Raw genomic sequence first — 21,652 nt, 5'->3', positions numbered from 1 at the left:
TTTGTTTTAGAGTTTTATTAAATTCAAGTCATAAAAAAGTTACAGCAAATGTATCAAAGACAGTGTACATACAGACATCCTTAAAAACAAAGCCATATTCAACTATACATGAGCCAGACAGCAGGTATTCAGAGTTCTGTAGCTATATCCTGACAAGGCCAGCCTCAAAAAAAAAGTGTATTTAGATTAATTTTCCATTTGTAGTAGGAAGTTTGTAATAAATGTGTATACTCTGATGTGCAAGTTACTGCAACACTTCTGCAGTTCAGATCATTACAATCTCTTGAAGAGTTAGCCAGCTCCCAAATTAAACTTGTATCCCTCCCACCCCCTCAAGATTGGCGACAGTGGTACTAGTACTTATCCTATCTATGCTCATTAGAATTTGAGAGATCACTAAGTCACGTAATTTTTTCCCTGTAGACCACAAACATTTACAAATTGAAATCCACACTTCTAGTCTTGTTTCAGTTCTGTTTGCCTTCTTGATAGTTCACAATTTGTCTTCTACTGACTTCAGTTATGGGTTTAGTTCTCTTTGCATTTCATTCATTTCCTTTGCCTGGTGGGGAAGGAGAAAAATATTAATGGTACAGATGATGGAAGACAATTATATTTACCTAAAGGCCACTGTGGGGAGGGAGGTGGTGGCAGTCACTCCCCTGTCCCTCTATTAGCTCTACCACTGCCCCAAACACCCTATCATAGCCAGCCATTGTCATCCCATGGTTACATAATTCATGGCCATAGCTTGGCATGCACTGTGTAGGGCCTCACTTCACTCAGCCAAACAGAAAATAAAATTCTCCTCCCGCAAACACTTACTCATGGGCTTAAGTTAACTATTGTTAGGAGATGCTGCAAACAATTATGAATGGGCTTAACTCAGTTACCAGGAACTTAATGCCTGCATAAATGTTTGGGCTTAGTGCACCCAATATGCATTAACCTTGCTCAAAAAGAGGTCTGCCACAGTGCTATGACAAGTTTTAGAGTTACTCCTCCCTTTTCCAAAAGAGTTTTAGACATCAGTACATAGACCATAGTCTGCAACCAGGAGATCTAGTCAAATCTGCTACTACCACTACCACAGCTGTGACATCACAGAATGCTAGGCTTGCCAGTACTACCTCAAGGAACCCCCAAAACATTTTTCTTTCTGCTTGGCAGAGAGCAGAAGTTTTAAAGCTAGATGCTTTGTGCCTCCCTCATTTGAGGCCTCAGTCTTAAGGTACAGAAGTACCAGACAAAAAAAGTTCTTGGCATCAGACTGCCCCTAGCGCCAAGTACCTTGCTTGTATATAGCCATAATCCTGTAGATATTAGGAAAGGATGTAGCTAAACAGAAATTCAGACTTCCAAAAACATGAGCTCTAGCCACACTAAGTCATTGCAACTAGAGTCACTTGTATATGGACACAAAGCTTTGACTTTTTTTTGCAGCCCACACAAACAAATTTTGCCTTAGTTGAAAAAGTCTTTCCCCCTAAAAAAATCCTGAGGAAAGTGAAACTCCACACAAGTCTGTTTCTAAATGAAGCGTTCTGGGTCCTTTAGAACTTACCTCACTCTTCTCATACTTTCCTCTCCTTTTCTGAGTGATAACCTGTAAAAGACAGATAGGTTAGACAGTTAAGTCAAGCATCACAATTCAGTGTTCAGCCTCAAGCCTGCTCCATGCTTTAAAGTTTCCCAAACCTTGAGTCCTTAAAGGGAAAGAAAAAAAAGTTTCTGCTACCCACTTTACTACATTGGACTAGCAGATTAAAAGTCTTATCTCCATCCATATACAGATTTAAATTCTCCTATCTTCCACTCTCCCAATCCCTCCTACCTCCAAAGGATCACCTACTTGTATGCTGCACCAAAGCTATACAGAAAAAGAACAAAAACAAGCTTTTCATTCAGAGACTGAGCTCTGAATAAGACAAGTGTGAGGTCATTTATTTTATACAGTCAGATTACAGACTGAGTGCAAATGATTTTACAGAAATCATTTTCTGCTGTAATATACATGATTGCTCCTCTGTAGTCTACACTAATGTTTCCCAACTGGTGTGCCATAGCACAGTCATGCAGTGTCAGGCCCAAACAGGTGTGCTGTGGAATTTTTTCCAAAAGTACATGTGAGAAACAGTGAGGGAATGCCCCCTTCTGATTAGCCATCAGCCTTGCCTATTCCAGGGCAGAGCAACCAATCAGAGCTTAATCTCTCTCTTCCTCCCGCCCCTCCTGTGTGAGCAACAGGTCAGCTCCTGTTCCCATCCCCTTCCCTCTTGCTGTCATTCACTGGGGACAGGGTGGTAGGAGAAGGAGGAAGACCCCTTGGAGCTCGAGGTGTGCTGCAGCAGAGAAAAAGAGTTGGGGACCACTGGTCTAGAGTGCTGGCACAAAGTGTACATTGCCAGTATTACTTAACTTGTTTACAGCTAAACTTACCAGTACAACAATTCCAGCAACAATTGCTAGTATCACCACTACAATGACTGCAATAACACCACCAGTCAGACGTTTCATGGAAAACTCTGGTGCCTTTTCATCAACATAGTAGATTAGAGATTGACCAAATATTAGAGGTTCTCCACTGATGTTAATATGTAGCATGCCATTCTGAATTAGAGCGTCACCTTTGACCTGTGGGAGGTTGAAGAGGCACTTATTAGCACACTGCTCTTCTGCAATAATCCATCTAAACAATGTTGGATACAACTCAAATATAGTTGTTAGAAGTCACTGTTTTGAAAGCAAACTATTAATGCATTCTTACATCTTTTTCAAAGTAGTAAGCCACATCAGCTATATCCACATCCTCTGAAGACTTCTGGGAAACATTTTGCTTCAGTTCAATAGTGATATAAGGGTTTTCATACTGCAAAAGTAAAAGCAGTGTTACTGTAATTACTTCCTTGTAAACAACTGGACTGATGAAAAAATTAACAAGTGATTTATAATATTTTAAAGCAATCCCATAGAATTATGCTCTTTTAAATGTTATTGATGAGCAGTTTTACAGATTGAGAACAAGAAGATGGAAATACCAAAAATAGCACACTAGATGCTGCTTAACCATGCAATGGTTCAAATTGAAGTTAGCTATACGGTGGGGGGAGGAATTTTAGAATTATTTTGCACAGTGAATTGATGAGAATTTGCACCAGCCTTTACTCTGATATTTCCAATTCAGACATGACCAAAATCCTGAACTGCTCACGAAGGGATTGTCAGGACAGGATTCACAGGAAAGGGAAGGTAGGGGCAGTGTCTCAAACATGTTCTTGAGCAGGAGTAGATTCCTCACAAACAAGGCACATCTCTCCCATTTTGGAGAGATAACGGAGAAAATCCAACTCTAAAGCTAATCTAGATTTAGGCACTGCCTACTCTTCAGGCTCTACTTTAGTCAATTGAATGATTACACTGAAACAATACTATCATCCTTTCTATTCAACTGGAATATTCCAATTTAACAGTGTTTTAGTCATACTAGCACCAAAATGCTTGCTCTGTATGAGCTCAATCTTAAAATATTAAATTGAGTTCGACACAACTCTAAGTAACAAAAAAGGTATGCCTCTTACCACAACATCACTTATATACTTTGGATCCAGCAAATAACGCCTATAAAATTCATTTTTGATGGTTCTGCAAGAAGATTACAATATTAAAATGTAGCAACTCTAAGTTTACACAGAAGCTAAACCGCCACCCAAACATATTGGGAGTCTTCATTTTCATGAGTAAGACAACCCCTATAGGAGGAATTATGTACTACATATAGCAACAGCTCCCGTGGCAACTGGCACTTTCATGGGAGTGTATGATAAAGCATTGTGAAGGCCAAGTCAAAACTTCTAATGAAGTGAGTCAGGTATTGGGATGCTTGCAATATTTGTCTTTAAAAAAAACAACACCACACACACCAGCTCAGTCTCAAGCGATTACATGGCAATTTTAATCTAAAGTTTCTAGCCCTCACAGTTGCAGGGAAGAGCACGATAGTGGGACGTAAGTAACTCAAAGACTCAAACCAGAAGGCCAATTATTTTTGGTGTTCTAACTAAAAATTCTTAGGTTTGGCAATATTGTATTTTACTTAGTTTAAATTAGGGCTGTCAAGCAATTAAACAAATCAATCACGAGATTAAAAAATAATTGTGATTAATTGCAGTTTTAATTGCACGGTTAAACAATAGAATACCATTTAAATATTTTTGGATTTTCTTCTATATTTTAAAATATATTTCAATTACAACAAATCATACAGTGCTCACTTTATACTTATTACAAATATCTGCACTGTAAAAAAGACAAAATAGTAAATTGAAAAACTTATACAAGTACTTTATCATGAAAGTGCAATTTAAAAATATGTAACAAAAATCTATAACTGCACTCAAAAATAAAACAATGGAAAACTTGAGGACTTGTAGGCGCTAAATCCTACTTCTTGTTCAGCAAATCACTAAGATTGTAAATAAGCGGGCAGCATTATCTCCCAGAAATGTAAACAATGTCATCTGAAAGTGAGACCAGGCGTTCGCATGGCAGTTCTGTAGCAGGCATTGCAAGTATTTATATGCCCCTTCATTCTATCTAGCACGTAAATACCTTGCAATGCCCGCTACAGAACTGCCATGCGAACGCCTGGTCTCATTTTCAGGTGACATTGTAAATAAGAAGCAGGCAGCATTATCTCCTGTAAATGTAAACAAACTTGTTCAGCCAATCGCTAAGACAAACAAGAAGTAGGACTGAGTGGACTTGTAAAACTTTAGAGCCTACATTGTTGTTGTTTGGAAGTGCAGTTATGTAACAAAAACCAACCTACATTTGTAAGTTGTACTACAGTACTTGTAAGAGGTGAATTGAAAAATACCATTTCTTTTGTTTACAGTGCAAATATATGTAATCAAAAATAAAGTGTATTGTGTTATAATTGAAATCAATACATTTGTAAATGCAGAAAAACATCCAAAATATAAATAAATTTAGAATGGTATTCTATTATTGTTCAAACAGTGTGATTAACTTGATTAAAAAATTAATCGACATGTTAATTTGTTTTGAATTAAAATCATTGGAGTTAACCACAATTAATTAGCAGTCCTAGTTTAAATGTACTAGTAAACAATAAAAGGAGTACTTGTGGCACCTTTAGACTAACCAATTTATAAATATTTATAAATTGGTTAGTCTAAGGTGCCACAAGTACTCCTTTTCTTTTTGCAAATACAGACTAACACAGCTGTTACTCTGAAACCTAGTAAAAAATAGACATCCTCAACTGCATACTATAGCACAAACAGCAGATGTTTTAATCTGATGCACTTACTCCTTCAAACGAGAAGCATCCACAGCTGTACTTCTCTCACTGTGTTTTGTTTCAATGATGATCCAGCTGAAATATAAAAGCCAAGCAGTTAGAGCAAATACTTAAAGTAGCTACAAAGTCAGGTACACCAATATATTAAAATATTTTGCCTACTCATGTTCTGAGGTTAATGTTAACCTATTTTTATTTTTAAATTAAGTTGTGGTGAGCAAGAAGGACTAGAAACTTTCCACCATTCCCTGCACACTGATGCAGTTGTATTAAATGAAGTATCAAATTATTTTAAAAACTGATTAACTTAATAGGAGGTAAGGACTACTGGATTCATGGTTCACATATACATGCCTATGTTTTCCCTTATGTACAAAATATAGAGGGCAAGTCACATACTATTACATTACGGTGTCATATTCTGTTACAAGACTGACCTTGTTCTGACTAGTTCACTGCACTTCAACTCCGTGTCACTCTTTTCAGTTCTTCTTGCTCCAGCAGTGTTCACACACCAACAGGAAGTTCCATTACACTGCCTAGCCTTGAAGATGCCGCTATTTTCACAGTCAGGATCATAAATACCATCATTGTCTACATATGCATACTTTGGTTTCTCCCGACGACCAGCCTTCTTTAAGCCAGCCATTTCTGCCTTCATCAGCAGACATTTTGAAGTCACTAAGAATAGTTAAAAAAAAGTTTCATCTTGAAGTTACCAGAACCATTGGTTCAAAACATCAGCGACTGGTTTTGGTTTGCTAAGTAGAATGATGTTATACTGAAAGGCAGCAATTGGAAAGCTGCTAAAAGAAAACATTACACAAAAGTCATCTATGAAATGCCTTACCAGGGGACAGAAGACAAGGATTAAAAACAGGGGGGCGGGGGGCATATACATAGATTTGAATATGGAGAACTTGTTTAGACAGGACATGCAAATTTCGAGGGGTTTATAACCTTTTCACTCAGTAACAGAGGGTTAGGAAGCTTTCCCTAAGGGTGAATTATTCCTTAAGTGCCCATTTTGTGGCTTCTTGTCCTTTCCTCTGAAGCAGCCAGCACCAATCACTGCCAAAGCAGTCCAGTGGTCAGACCTAGTAAGTTCTTATTTGTCACCTGAAAAGATCACAGTAAGAAGCTGTCCAAACCAAGGAGTGTAGGTGATACTTACGTGTGTCACACTTGACTGGGACGTGTGACCCAAAGGACATACACTGGCAGGTACCAGAACTGAGACTGCAGTTGGTTGTGCGTTTGTTTTTGGAACATGTACAGCCTAAAGAGATTAAAAACGAAAAAGAAAACCACCAAGAACGCTGTGAGTACTTCACCCCTTACAAACAGGGCCCGCTCCGGCGTTTTAGCCGAGACAAAGCGGAGCGGGGCGACTAGAGCAGGGCCAGCCTGCGCACGGCAGGGCAGGAACGGGAAGGGAGAACTTCTCGGCTCCTCAGGCCATGCTGGCTTCGGGCCAGCCGCTGAGACCGGCTGCGGACCCCACGGACGGTCTCGCCTCCCGGCCGAGGGTTTCTCCGGGCAGCGCCCCCAGCACCCGCGGCGCGCCCCCCTCCACTGCCGGGCTCGGCACCGCCCACTCACCTCCCCGCAGGGCAGGGCAGCCCGGGAGCTAGTTCTCGAGACCCGGCAGGTGCTCCGGGGCGCGGCTCAGGCGCCCAGATGGGAACGGGACGCTCCCGCCCGGCGCTTTCCCCAGCCCCGCGGCGCGCCCGGCTCCGTCCCCCGGGGGCTCGGCCCCCGCGCGGAGCAGGCGGAGCCCGCGTTAGCCCCAGCGGCGTCTCGAGCGCCACGCCGGAGAGCTCGCCTCGCCTCGCCGCTGCTCAGGGGCGGGAGGTGCCATTTTGGGGCCCGGACGGGTGGGGCGCGGGGCCGGGCGGCAGCTCCGCGGGCCGAGGCCCTCGGGCACCCCTTTGGCGGGCGGAGCGGGGCCGCACTCACCCTGGTCCTGCTGAGCCCAGCACACGGCGGCGGCGGCCACCAGCAGCAGCAGCGCAGCCCCGCGGAGCAGCTCCATGGCTAGCGGGGAGCGAGGGTCGGGGGGAGTCCGGAGCTCTTGGCCCTGTCGGCTGCGGGAGAGCGACCTGTGCGTGCGCCTCGGGGAACCGCGCCCAGTCACTGAGCGAGCCGCCCGACAGGTTCCGCAGGTAGGGGCCGAGTCCCGCCGCGCCTCCCGTCTCCGGTTACACCCGCCTGGGGCCGCTGCCGCCGCCGCTCCGCCCCCTGCAATCGCTAGCGCAGCCCCACCCGGCCAGGACGGGCTAATAAACCCCGCAGCGCCTGGCCGAAACTGAGTGAATCAGGGCGGGGGCGGGTCCCAGCCTCGGCGCCTCACCTGAGGCGCTCCGGGGCTGGCCGCCATATATAGCCTCTTCCGGGGCGGGGGAAGCGAGGACATCATGGGGGCGGGGACTCACCTCAGGAGGAGCGGAGCGGGGCAAGGCGGGGCAGGGCAGGGCAGGGCAGGAGGGCGCTGGGGAGAAGGGCATTGAGGGGGCAGGAGTAGGGGATCCGTGGGACAGGACCCCCAGGCCCTGAGGGGCTTGGCCTGGAAACAGGTAGCGGGGTATGGCCCTTGGCAAGCTGAGTTCGTGCCAATACAGTGACCGAGGGCGGGGTGGGTTGGGAAGGGAGGAGGGATCAGCCGGGAAAGGAGAGATCTACAGGGCGAGTAGAGGCAAGGGAAAGCGAGAGGAGAGGAGGGCAAGGTGCATAGAAAGGGGAGGGAAAGGAGGATGGAGGAAATGGGGAACGTCATGAACGAAAACAGGACATGACCTGTACTGGGAGGTTTTGCTCTGGAGGACAAGAAGAAACTGTTACTCATCCCGAAGAGATCCCCCACCTTCTGTTGGTTTTAAGGTGTGGCCACTTAGGTTGTCGCTCACTTTTCTATGACCCCTTTGCTAGTGGAATAAACATGCCTCTTACTGGTTCGTGATACCTATGATCTAATTTTTTAAGATGATCTCAGATTCCCAGATATCCCAATTGTTGAATTGGACTGTTTGTGTGTTGGCATAGGTATGTCATTGTAGCTATGCCCAGTCTAACCCTGTAGCATACACGCAGCATACAGCAGTGGAAGGGGTTTTCTGTCCACATAGTAACAGAACCTGCTCAAACAAAGGCATGGTTTGCACCTAAAACATTGCTTAGGGCTCTGAAAAATTTGATGCCTTATGCAACATAGCCTCCACTGGAGACACAGTTAAGTTGACAGAAGATTTTGTCCATTGACTAGCTACTTTTTTTCAGAGAGGTCAATTAACTACATCAATGGGAAAAAAATCTATCTGTCAATGTAGAAAGCGTCTATGCCCCAGCTGCAGTATCATAGCTGTGCTGCTATAGTGTAGAATCATAGACTTTAAGGTCAGAAGGGACCATTATGATCGTCCAGTCTGACCTTCTGCACAACGCAGACCACAGAATCTCACCCACCCACTCCTGTAACAAACCCCTGACCTATGTCTGAGCTATTGAAGTCCTCAAATCATGGTTTAAAACCTTCAAGGTGCAGAGAATCCTCCAGCAAGTGACCCGTGCCCCACGCTGCAGAGGAACGCGAAAACCCCCCAGGGCCTCTGCCAATCTGCCCTGGAGGAAAATTCCTTCCCGACCCCAAATATAGCGATCAGCTAGACCCTGAGCATGTGGGCAAGACTCACCAGCCAGACACCCAGGAAAGAATTCTCTGTAGTAACTCAGATCCCACCCCAGCTAACATCCCATCAGAGGCCATTGGACATAGAATCATAGAATATCAGGGTTGGAAGGGACCTCAGGAGGTCATCTAGTCCAACCCCCTGCTTAAAGTAGGACCAATCCCCAACTAAATCATCCCAGCCAGGGCTTTGTCAAGCCTGACCTTAAAAACCTCAAAGGAAGGAGATTCCACCACCTCCCTAGGTAACGCATTCCAGTGCTTCACGACCCTCCTAGTGAAAAGGTTTTTCCTAATATCCAACCTAAACCTCCCCCACTGCAACTTGAGACTGTTTCTCCTTGTTCTGTCATCTGCTACCACTGAGAACAGTCTAGATCCATCCTCTTTGGAACCCCCTTTCAGGTAGTTGAAAGCAGCTATCAAATCCCCCCTCATTCTTCTCTTCTGGAGACTAAACAATCCCAGTTCCCTCAGCCTCTCCTCATAAGTCATGTGTTCCAGTCCCCTAATCATTTTTGTTGTCCTCCGCTGGACACTTTCCAATTTTTTCACATCCTTCTTGTAGTGTGGGGCCCAAAACTGGACACAGTACTCCAGATGAGGCCTCACCAGTGTCGAATAATCGGGAACGATATTTACCACTAATAGTCAAAGACCAATTAATTGCCATAATTAGGCTATCCCATCATACCATCCCCTCCCTAAACTTATCAAGCTTAGTTTTGAAGCCAGTTATGTCTTTTGCTCCCCTTGGAAGGCTGTTCCAGAACTTCACTCCTCTGATGGTTAGAAACCTTCATCTAATTTCAAATCTAAACTTCCTGATGGCCAGTTTAGATCCATTTGTTCTTGTGTCCACATTGGTACTGAGCTTAAATAATTCCTCTCCCTCCATGGTATTTATCCCTCTGATATATTTATAAAGAGCAATCATATCTCTCCTCAGCCTTCTTTTGGTTAGGCTAAACAAGCCAAGCTCTTTGAGTCTCCTTTCATAAGATAGGTTTTCCATTCCCCGGATCATCCTAGTAGCCCTTCTCTGTACCTCTTCCAGTTTGAATTCATCCTTCTTAAACATGGGAGACCAGAACTGCACACAATATTCCAGATGAGGTCTCACCAGTGCCTTGTATAACGGTACTAACACCTCCTTATCTCTACTGGAAATACCTCGCTTAATGCATCCCAAGACCGCATTAGCTTTTTTCACGGCTATATCACATTGGTGGCTCATAGTCATCCTGTGATCAACAAATACTCCGAGGTCCTTCTACTCCTCCGTTACTTCCAAGTGATGCGTCCCCAGCTTATAACAAAAATTCTTGTTATTAATCCCTGTTATTAATGCATGACCTTGCATTTTTCACTATTAAATTTCATCCTATTACTCCAGTTTACAAGGTCATCCAGATCTTCCTGTATGATATCCCAGTCCTTCTCTGCATTGGCAATACCTCCCAGCTTTGAGTCATCCACAAACTTTATTAGCACATTCCCACTTTTTTGCCGAGGTCAGTAATAAAAAGATTAAATAAGACTGGTCCCAAAACTGATCCCTGAGGAACTCCACTAGTAACCTCCTTCCAGCCTGATAGTTCACCTTTCAGTGTGACCCGTTGTAGTCTCCCCTTTAACCAGTTCCTTATCCACCTTTCAATTTTCATATTGATCCCAATCTTTTCCAATTTAGCTAATAATTCCCCATGTGGAACCGTATCAAATGCCTTATTGAAATCGAGGTAAATTAGAACAACTGCGTTTCCTGTGTCTAAAAAATCTGTTACCTTCTCAAAGAAGGAGGTCAAGTTGGTTTGGCATGATCTACCTTTTGTAAAACCATGTTGTATTTTGTCCCCGTTACCATTGACCTCAATGTCCTTAACTACTTTCTCCTTCAAAATTTGTTCCAAGACCTTGCATACTACAGATGTCAAACTATCAGGCCTGTAGTTACCCAGATCACTTTTTTTTCCTTTCTTAAAAATAGGACACACCCGAAGTTAGCTATGTCAACAGAAGCATTCTCCCATGTGACATAGCTCTGTGCAGGAGTTAGGTTCAAATAGCTGTTCTGGTCAGGGTCTGGTTTTTTTACAGCCCAGACTGATGTAACTATCACGATCTAATTTTTAAGTGTAAACCAAGCCCAAGTTTAGCTATAGCAGAATAACTTTTTCTAAAACTATTGATTTAGGAAGGGTTTTTTAACTTTATTTAGGAAGTCTTAGTAGGTTGAAAAATCCTTGCTATATAAATATCAGAAACAAAAATAACCATTACAACAGCGAGCTTTTGTTTAGGGAAATATACAGTAATATAATAATCAGCTTTTTCTATTTAACAGTCTGTTACCATATTACAGAGTGAGAATCTTTACACTACACATGACATGTTTCTGGTGATTTTATTAAATTGAGAGACATCTCTGATTTGCACGTACTTAATGTAAGCATGTAAGTAATTCTTTTGACTTCAGTTTTTCTTAAAATTAAGCATTTGTGTAAAACCTTGCAGGATTGGGACCCAGGTTTTGTTTAAACCATTATTATTTTTAGGTATGAGGAAATATGAATAACACTGCTCCCAATCTTATGAGGCTGAAGTTGGTTCTTTATTCCTTATTCAGAGGCTGACTTCAAAAAAAATGAGTAAAACTTTATATTGCAATAGAACTGTTTTTAAGAGTACACTTTTCTGAGATACAAGCAAAGCCTCTGGTCCACACAGTGTAAATGTCTCTTACTTTGAATAAGTAACTGAGATTTGAGGATGTGTCAAAGAGAAATTGTCACCCCAAGTGCTTCATCTCTGCCACCATTCAACATTTCTGAAGAACCTGAGACATACAACTCCCAAACCTGAGGTTTAATTTCTGCATCAAATTGTGCCACATCTTGTCCTCCCCTCTCTCCTCACCCTTTCCATTTTGCCACCACTCCTTGAAAAAGGAACTGGCTTTCACTTGTTGTAAAATGAGAAAATATCTCTTGGGGCACCTCAAGCGACACATCCCTGTGACTGTTAGTTGATTCTGAAGAGCCCAGGACATGCCACTCTCTGCCAGAAACCTCAGTTTTGGGGCAAATTCCTACCTCATCTTTCACGCTCTCCACTTTATTTTTCCAGTGCTCCTTGGAGGATAAGAAATTGAATATAACTTGTGTTAAATGATGAAATACTTCTGGGGCAATCACAAGTAACATGTCTTTGTGACTATTTGATAATTCTGAAGCATCTAACACGAGGAGAAGGACTAGCTCAGTGGTTTGAGCATTGGCCTGCTAAACCCAGGGTTGTGAGTTCCAATCCTTGAGGGGGCCATTTAGAGATCTGGGGCAAAAATTGGGGATTCATCCTGCTTTGAGCAGGGGGTTGGACTAGATGACCTCCTGAGTTCCCTTCCAACCCTGATATTCTATGATTCCATGCTGTCACCTTACCAGAACCTTAGTTTCTGTACAAATATTTGCAACATATCACACTCAAGTTCCATTTTGCTTTTACTTTTTGAGCAAACAATAAATAATGAAAAATAATATTCAGTTAGCTTTCTGCAAATCCAGTGCATTCTTTTCAAATTATTTTATGAACACAATATCCATAGAAATCCTGGTATGTTCTCAGACAATTCAAGAACAAACAAAAAAAATGGTTAAAGATATAAAATATACTATTTGTTATGCATACATCAACTAGCTGTTGTCTTGAGTTCTGCTGTGGGATGTATGCAGTAGCAATGTATTTGTGCACTTTGATTCTGAGAAATTTGGAGAACCCTTCTTCTGTTGCTGGAGTATCTCCACTTCCTTTCCTTTTAAATTCAAAAATGCTATCTTAGAAAATCTGAATGTTACCAAGCTTGTGGAAACATACAAAATGGAACTTAGTACCAAAAGGTATTTCAAAGGTAATGGGTCTGACCCTTAATCTTAAAAGAAAAGCTAGTTTTTATTCTTAAATATAATTGGTTTCCCAGAATATAAAAGCAATACCATTGGAAATATAAGACAGAGGTTAGGTAGAACACATTTTTAAAATATTTTCTAAGCTTTTATTTTAGCTTTTTAAATAAACTTCACTCCAGAAGAAAGGCAAAATAAATAAAAAGACCTCTCTGAATAATTAAAAATGCAGCAGTAGGAAAACTTTCTTTTAGGAAAGTTGAAAGCCAGGACAGAATCCACCTTGGTCTTTTCCCCCCTTTAAATTAGAAGTTGTAACAAACAATATGTTTCCTAATAGTTTTCTAACTTTCTCTTAAGACTATTTATATTAGTTATTCAGTATGGCCATTCTTATGTTCTTATGTTCTAAATATAAATATGCTGCCTTTGACAGCATAATTCAGGGCTGAATGTGCAGAAACTCAATTTTAGTATTGGAACGCCATTGAGTGATCTGAGAGCAAAGTGGCTGCAGGGTAGGTCTCTTCATGTAATCTGTCTTTGTGTATCCTCTGTTTTTGTATTTGACACTAGCTCAAATAGCCTAAGCCTTTAAAAGTGTCATCCACTGGGGCCTTCCAAGTCATGTGAGAAACTGGTTCAGCTGGATCTGAGTTGAAACACAGTTTCTTAGCTTGCTATTGACCCAGTGTGAGTGGGACTTCTATATCGTTTATGACAGGTTTCAGAGTAGCAGCCATGTTAGTCTGTATTCGCAAAAAGAAAAGGAGTACTTGTGGCACCTTAGAGACTAACCAATTTATTTGCGCATAAGCTTTCGTGAGCTACAAAACTAAATTTGTTAGTCTCTAAGGTTCCACAAGTACTCCTTTTCTTTATATCATTTATCTTCTCCATTTCTCTCACTATTTTGTGTGACTCATTAATGTCCCTTTGTGACTTCTTTTTCAAAGAATGCAGACCTAACGTCATCAGCCAAGCCCTGCAATCTGAAAATTAGTGGGTGTGGATGGTTTATAGGCCCTGACCCTAGATTCCCACACTGCCAGTGTCACAAATGATGACATTGTTGAGTAGGAAATCCCAATGACAATTGTAAAGCTCGGTTTTTCCAAGTATATTTAATTGTTTATTCAAGAGGAGATTCTTTCTTACCCTACCATTTATCAGGTTGCTAGGCTGAGCAAAATGGGCCTTGATAATAAAGAGTATTGATTACTTGCCTTTTCTTATAATTTCATTTCACAGTAATGTGAGCAGAACGGAATAAAATATTACTCTGTCTTACTCTCATGGGCCCCAATCCTGCAATGAACTCTCCACAAGCAGTCCCCTTTGCCTAACACTAAGGGTATGTCTACACTACAAAATTAGGTAGATTTTATAGAAGTCGACAGTCAATTGTGTATGTCCCCACTAAGCGCATTAAGTCGGCGGAGTGTGTCCTCAGTACTGTGGCTAGCATCGACTTACGGAGCAGTGCACTGTGGGTAGCTATCCCACAGTCTCCACTGCCCATTGAAATTCTGGATTAAGCTCCCAATGCCTGATGGGGCAAAAACATTGTCAAGGGTGGTTTGGGGTACATGTCGTCAGTCGCCCCTCCGTGAAAGCAACGGCAGACAGTCCTTTCGCGCCTTTTTTCCTGGGTTACCTGTGCAGACGCCACACCACGACAAGAATGGAGCCTGCTCAGCTCACCGCTGCTGTTCTGAGCATTGTAAATACCTTGCGCATTATCCTGGAGTATGGTCAGAAGCGGGCTAAGAGACACCAGCACGAGGATGATTGTGATGAGGACATGGACAGAGATGTTCCTGAAAGAACGGGCTGTGGCAATTGGAACATCAAGGTGGCAGTGGGACTGGTTGATACAGTGGAACGCCTATTCTGGGCCCAGCAAACAAGCACAGACTGGTGGGACTGCATAGTGTTGCGGGTATGGGATGATTCACAGTGGCTGCGAAACTTTCGCATGCATAAAGCCACTTTCCTTGAACTTTGTGAGTTGCTTTCCCCCACCCTGAAGTGCAGGAATACCAAGATGAGAGCTGCCCGGACAGTTGAGAAGTGAGTGGCGATAGCCCTGTGGAAGCTTGCAATGCCTGACTGCTACCAGTCAGTCAGGAATCAATTTGGAGTGGGCAAGTCTACTGTGGGGACTGCTGTGATCCAAGTAGCCAATGCAATCACTGACGTTCTGCTATCAAGGGTAGTGACTCTGGGAAATGTGCAGGTCATACTGGATGGTTTTGCTGCAATGAGGTTCCCTAACTGTGGTGGGGTGATAGACGGAACACATATCCCTATCTTGGCACCGGACCACCTTGCCAACCAGTACGTAAATCTCAAGGGGTACTTCTCAATGGGGCTGCAAGCACTGGTGGATCAAAAGGGATGTTTCACTAACATCAACATGGGATGGCCGGAAAAGGTGCATGACTCTCGCATCTTTAGGAACTCCGGGTTGTTCGAGCAGTTGCAAGAAGGGACTTACTTCCCAGACCAGAAAATTACCATTGGGGATGTTGAAATGCCAATAGTTATCCTTGGGGACCCAGCCTACCCCTTGCTCCCATGGCTAATGAAGCCGTACACAGGCAGCCTGGACAGTAGTAAGGAACAGTTCAACTATAGGCTGAGCAAGTGCAGAATGGTGATAGAATGTACCGTTGGACGTTTAAAAGCTCGCTGGCGCTGTTTTCTGACTAGGTTAGACCTCAGCGCAACCAACATTCCCATTGTTATTGCTGCTTGCTATGAGTTCCATAATATCTGTGAGAGTAAGGGGGAGATGTTTATGGCGGGGTGGGAGGTTGAGGCAAATCGCCTGGCAGCTGACTTTGAGCAGCCAGACACCAGGGCGATTAGAAGAGCTCAGTTAGTGCACTGCGCATTAGAGAGGCTTTGAAAACCAGTTTCATGACTGGCCAGTGACAGTTGTGTGTGTTTCTCCTTGCTGCAAACCCACCCCCTTTGTTGATTTTAATTCCCTGTAAGCCAGCCACCCTCCCCCCTTCGATCACAGCTGGCAAAGGAAATAAAGTAACTATTGTTTTGCAACCATGCAGTCTCTTTATTAATTAAAAAAAAGTGAGATAACTGACAAGCTACCCCGGGTGGGGTGGGGTGTGGGAGGAGGGAAGGCCAAGCCCACATTGCTTATTGTAGCCACACTACAAATCAAAACTGTTTGAATGACAGCCTTCTGTTGCTTGGGCCATCCTCTGGAGTGGAGTGGCTGGGTGCATGGAGCCTCCCCCACCCCACATTCTTGGGCGTCTGGGTGAGGAGGATATGGAAGTTGGGGTGAAGGGCAGGCGGTTATACAATGGATGCAGTGGGGGTCTGTGCTCTTGTTGGCTTTCCTGCAGCTCCATCGAATGCTTCATCATGTCCGCTTGCTCCCCCATTAGCCTCAGCATCGCCTCCTGCCTCTGCTCTTCACTTAATGCTCACTTAATGCTTTCCTGGCCTCTGCCACTCAATGCTTCCATTCATTAAGCTGTGCCCTATCAGTGCGGGAGGACTGCATGAGCTCAGAAAACATGTCATCGCGAGTGTGGTTTTTTCGCCTTCTAATCTGCGATAACCTCAGGGATGGAGATGATAGGGGGAGCATAGAAACATTTGCACCTGGGGGGAAATAAAAAGGGAGAGTAAAATTTAAGATGATACATTTCTGAAAACAAAAAGGAGACTCTTTCACAGTGAATCAAGCAATTCACAGCAGATAGCACATGTGCTTTAGGTACAAGGTTGCATTTTGCCTTTTATATTGAGCGCCTGCAGGTATTGTGACACATTACAAACAGCTGGGCAAGAGAATTCGGTTTCTAGGCAGCCATGGTAAACCTTTTGGTACGTGGGGTTGGCTTCTTACACCTTCATAACATGTGGGAATGGTTTCGAACTGCTGTGCTATCCTTTCCCATAGCAAGCAATACCGGTTAGGTTCCACATTTAAAAGGAGGGGCTGCAGTTTTCGGGTGGATGTGTAGCACACACCTCCTCCCACCCCACCACGTGGCTATTCTCTGGGATGATCCCTTCACCCCTCCCCCTGCTGCGTGACTATTCTCCAGGATGATCCCTTTTAGTCAAACGCAAACAACCCAGCATGAATGGCGTTCCTTTTACTGTTCCCTTACAAAAATTCCCCTATTTCAGCCAGGTGACCATGAATGATATCACTCTCCTGAGGCTAACACAGAAAGATAAAGACCGAATGTTGCTTGAATGCGACCAAAACCCAGGACCATTCACTGCCATGCTTTGTGCTGCAATGATTCCAGACTACTTGCTACTTGCTTGGCTTGGTAAAGTGTCCTACCGTGAAGGATGAAATAAGGCAGCCCTCCAGAGAAACCTTCTGCAAAGGCTTTCAGAGTACCTCCAAGAGAGCTTCATGGAGATATCCCTGGAGGAATCCCGCTCCATCCGCAGACACGTTAACAGACTTTTCCAGTAGCTGTACTGGCCGCGAATGCATCCCAAGTCTTCAGAGCAAATCAAACATTAAACACTATTGCTTTTAAACCCTGTACTGTAGTTACAAATGTGCACTCACCAGAGCTGCCTTCTCTGGCTTTAGGGTTGGGGATCCTGCCTTGGGAGGGTATTGGTTCCAGGGTGATGAAAAGGTCCTGGCTGCCGGGGAGAACGGATTTACCGCTTGCCTGCTGCCCATTTTCCTCCTCCTCCTCTTCCCCATCCACAAAATCCTCCTCCCTGTTGCGTGAGACTCCGCCCTTGCAGGTGTCCACGGACAGTGGTGGGGTGGTGGTAGCGTCCCCCCCTTGAATGCCATGCAGCTGATCATAGAAGCGGCATGTATGGGGCTCTGACCTGGAGCGACCGTTTGCCTCCTTTGTCTTTTGGTAGGCTTGCCTGAGCTCCTTGACTTTCACACAGCATGCTGTGTGTCCCTGTTGTAGCCTCTCTCCACCATGCCCGGTGCGATTTTGGCATATATATTACTATATTTTCTTTTTGATCGGAGTTTGGCCTGCACAGATTCTTTTCCCCATACAGCAATCAGATCCAGTGTCTCCCTTTCTGTCCATGCTGGAGCTCATTTGCGATTCTGGGGGGACTGCATGGTCACCTATGCTGCTGAGCTCGCCACTCTGACCAAACAGGAAATGAAATTCAAAATTTCCCGGGGCTTTTCCTGTGTACCTGGCTAGTGCATCGGAGTTGAAAGTGCTGTCCAGAGGGGTCACATTGGAGCACTCTGGGATAGCTCCCGGAGGCCAATACCATCAAATTGTGTCTGCACTACCCCAAATTTGACCCAGCAAGGTTGATTTTATCGCTACTCCCCTCACCGGGGAGGAGTACATTAATTGATTTTAAGAGCCCTTTAGGTCGACGGAACGGGGTTGATTGTGTAGACGCATTCATTTTAAAGGTTTCAGAGTAGCAGCTGTGTTAGTCTGTATCCGCAAAAAGAAAAGGAGTACTTGTGGCACCTTAGAGAGTAACCAATTTATTTGAGCATAAGCTTTCGTGAGGTACAGCTTACTTCATTGGATGCATTCAGTGGAAAATACAGTGGGGAGATTTATATACGCAGAGAACATGAAACAATGGGTGTTACCATACACACTGTAACGAGAGTGATCAGGTAAGGTGAGCTATTACCAGCAGGAGAGCGGGGCGGGGGGAGAGAGGGAAACCTTTTGTAGTGATAATCAAGGTGGGCCATTTCCAGCAGTTGACAAAAACATCTGAGGAGCAGGGCGGGGGAGGGAATAAGCATGGGGAAATAGTTTTACTTTGTGTAATGTCCCATCCACTCCCAGTCTTTATTCAAGCCTAAGTTAATTGTATCCAGTTTGCAAATTAATTCCAATTCAGCAGTCTCTCACAGAAGTCTGTTTCTGAAGTTTTTTTGTTGAAGAATTGCCACTTTTAGGTCTGTAATCGAGTGACCAGAGAGATTGAAGTGTTCTCCGACTGGTTTTTGAATGTTATAATTCTTGACATCTGATTTGTGTCCATTTATTCTTTTAGAGTAATCCCACTAATAGTAATGAGACTACTAATGGTAGAAACTGCTATGGTCAGTTGATTTTGTGCTTACAGAACTGGACCTTTATACTGTGCCAAATAATTTACTCTTGCTCATTCATGAATTTTATTTGTGTCTTTTTATCTATTTAGTAGTTTGTTTACACACAGAATTTGCACTAGTAAAAGTTCACTCCACATAGTGTCACCAAAATATCTCTTTTGGCAGAGTGTGTCCACCTTGGGATGCTTGTGTTGGTGCATTGTGTTCACACAGCATCAGCAAAAGCATTGTGCACTGTGAATAGGCATTATCCTCTACGTTGCTTTCAGGTGGACTACCTTGTGGGAAATGGTCACTGCGTATTGTGGAGCAGCGGGTGTGTATTGTGTAGGGTTGCCAGGTGTCCATTTTTTGACTGGAACATCTAGTTGAAAAGCACAGCTGACCAGGCCACTAAAAGTCTGGTTGGCCACAGTGGCCGGCTCCGCGTGGCTCCTAGGCGCAGAGGCGGTAGGGCAGCTCTCACGCGCTGCCCCCATCCTGAGTGCCAGCTCCACAGCTCTCATTGGCTGGATGGGGGCGGCGCACAGAACCACCTGGCTGCGTCTCTGCCTAGGAGCCAGAGGGACATGCTGACAGCTTCCCGGGAGCTGCCTGAGGTAAGTGCCACCCAGAACCTGCACTCCTCACCCTCTCCCACACCCTAACCCCCTGCCCCAGTCCTGAGCCCCCTCTTGGACCCAAACTCCCACCCAGCATAAATCTGTTAAAAGAAAGTTTTTAGGTTGCAAAGTCAAGTACTCAAGTGTTAAGATAGTAGTTGATAGTAGCCTAAATAAGGCCCCCTGTGGTGGTCTTTGGTGGTGATGTTCTCTGTTTAAGGACTCTTCTAAAAAGTAAATTGTGACAACCATTTATATGGGTGTGCACTTTGCCTGGCTAGATCATTTTGCATGTACTGCTAACAGTTTTTGCATTTCTGTTATTAGCAAGAGTAATCATTATAAGAAAATCTGACCTTAGGCCAAAAAAACCAGTTAAGTCAACAAAAATCGTTGGTGGGCATAGTGTGCATCCATAGAAACAAGTTAAAAACTAGGGTTCTGCCCCCCTTATCCATGTTGAGTAGTGCCATATTCCATAAATAGGCTTAGAAGGATTAGATTTTGATTGGTAAATATCAGTAAATATCGATTTCACCACATACTCCCAAACTGATGAAAAAACTGTTCATCATTAATAATCAAAATTTACTGTGAGACAAAGTAAGACACATGTTGCTTGAGAAATTATGAGAGTATGATTTAAGGATATTTACTTTGTATCTTTTGACATGTGATATTGACCCTGCCTCCCAGCCTCCCTGAATCTTGCACAATTGTGAAAATTTAAATTGATGAAAATCTAAAAAGAAAGCTTAAAAATAAACATTGATATTATCCACTGAAATGATAAAAAAATTAAAATTTAAATCTGCCAAGCCTATCCATGAATAGTCCCGCAGAAAGCAATGGGACGACTCAGAGAAAAGGTACTACACAATCAGAGTCAGGGTGGCAGAATCAGGCCCCTAGGCTCTGATCCTGCAGTCTTCTCCGTGTACTCAGGTGAAACCCTACTGTCGTAGAAAGAGAGGCCTGAGCTAGAGCAGTGGGCAGGCTTTGCTGGTATAAAGCCCGGTTAGCAAGTCAGGCTGTGAGCAAACGTCAGTCTCTGCCTGCCTGCAAGTTCACAGAACCCGGCAAGAACGGGGCTGATATTGCGGAAACACAAACATCCCTAAGACGTGCTGGTCACAGAGCACTCATGCAAACACATCCCGATATCAAGCAATACCAGAACATCCCGCTATCAAGGATGGGACAAAGCCATTCCCCAAGGATAACAGGAACACACTGACCCCTCCTAAAAGATCAGGTCAGGATGACAGTGTGTAATAGTGATGTTTTGATTGAACCAACGTACAAGGAGATGGATGATAACGAGCTGAGTCATGGGGCAGTAACTATGTCAGAGGGGCAGTAGTAACTTGTTTGTATTGTGGTATAAAAATGTATCTCAGAGGAAGTATCTTTGTCTGGCCTAGGGAGGAATGGAAAATCCTGCCATTCACTAAGCTGGTCCATTGTTACAGGCATACATGTATTAGTGGTCCAGTAGACTCTGCAGGATACTAGTACCGTGCTTCGTCAACAATAAAGCTGGCTGGGTGATCCCTTAATGGATCTTGTGGGGTCATTGGGCAGTTTGCTTGAGGTCTGCCGTGCCAGCTGTCTGTGCAGGGCTGGGGCAGCACACAAAGGGAACACACACACACACAGCCAAACATCTATCAACATCTTTCCACACCTACTGATATTGCATACTGTTCTACGCGTGCTGAACAGGAGGTCTGATAAGTTATTTGTGTGACACAGTGGCCCACTGGTGGTTCACTACACTGTGTCAGCAACTCTTAGGAGGCCAGACAAATTCACTACACCTAACACATTGCTGTCATAGTATTTATTTATAAAGAATGTTGTGTGAGGTATCAAATGAAAGCTGTTGACACACTGGTCACTAATATCATGGTATTAACACTGTATGAGGAATTATGTATACCTATGTTATTATCCTGTAAAGTTTGTAACAAGGCAGAGTGAAGAAACAGGTCTTTGGGCAGCCAAAAACATGTTTATTCAACGATCCCTGTCTCAAATGCAAATTAAGCATTA

At 43.9% G+C, this 21,652-nt stretch overlaps 1 protein-coding gene and 1 long non-coding RNA gene across 2 annotated transcripts in view; both read right to left on the bottom strand.

Moving 5' to 3' along the window:
* On the bottom strand, positions 1-7,702 carry EPCAM (epithelial cell adhesion molecule). The gene is made up of 9 exons (XM_037895869.2): positions 7,283-7,702; positions 6,498-6,602; positions 5,761-6,004; positions 5,333-5,398; positions 3,579-3,642; positions 2,768-2,869; positions 2,440-2,634; positions 1,565-1,606; positions 1-562 (listed from the first exon to the last, which is right to left on the bottom strand). The coding sequence occupies exons 1-9, from the start codon at positions 7,356-7,358 to the stop codon at positions 521-523; spliced, it is 936 nt and encodes a 311-aa protein (XP_037751797.1). The 5' UTR covers positions 7,359-7,702; the 3' UTR covers positions 1-520.
* An 8,794-nt stretch (positions 7,703-16,496) lies between these two features.
* Positions 16,497-21,652, bottom strand: part of LOC122465216 — a 32,430-nt gene continuing 27,274 nt past the window's right edge. The window contains exon 4 of the long non-coding RNA XR_006289891.1: positions 16,497-16,552. This is a non-coding gene — a long non-coding RNA (uncharacterized LOC122465216). The remainder of the gene's footprint in view (positions 16,553-21,652) is intronic.

The sequence above is a fragment of the Chelonia mydas genome, chromosome 3 (assembly GCF_015237465.2).
Source record: "Chelonia mydas isolate rCheMyd1 chromosome 3, rCheMyd1.pri.v2, whole genome shotgun sequence".
In the NCBI taxonomy this organism is placed as follows: Eukaryota; Metazoa; Chordata; order Testudines; family Cheloniidae; genus Chelonia; species Chelonia mydas.
The sequence above is the reverse complement of the archived record's forward strand: the minus strand, read 5'-3'. Positions and strand labels throughout refer to the sequence as shown.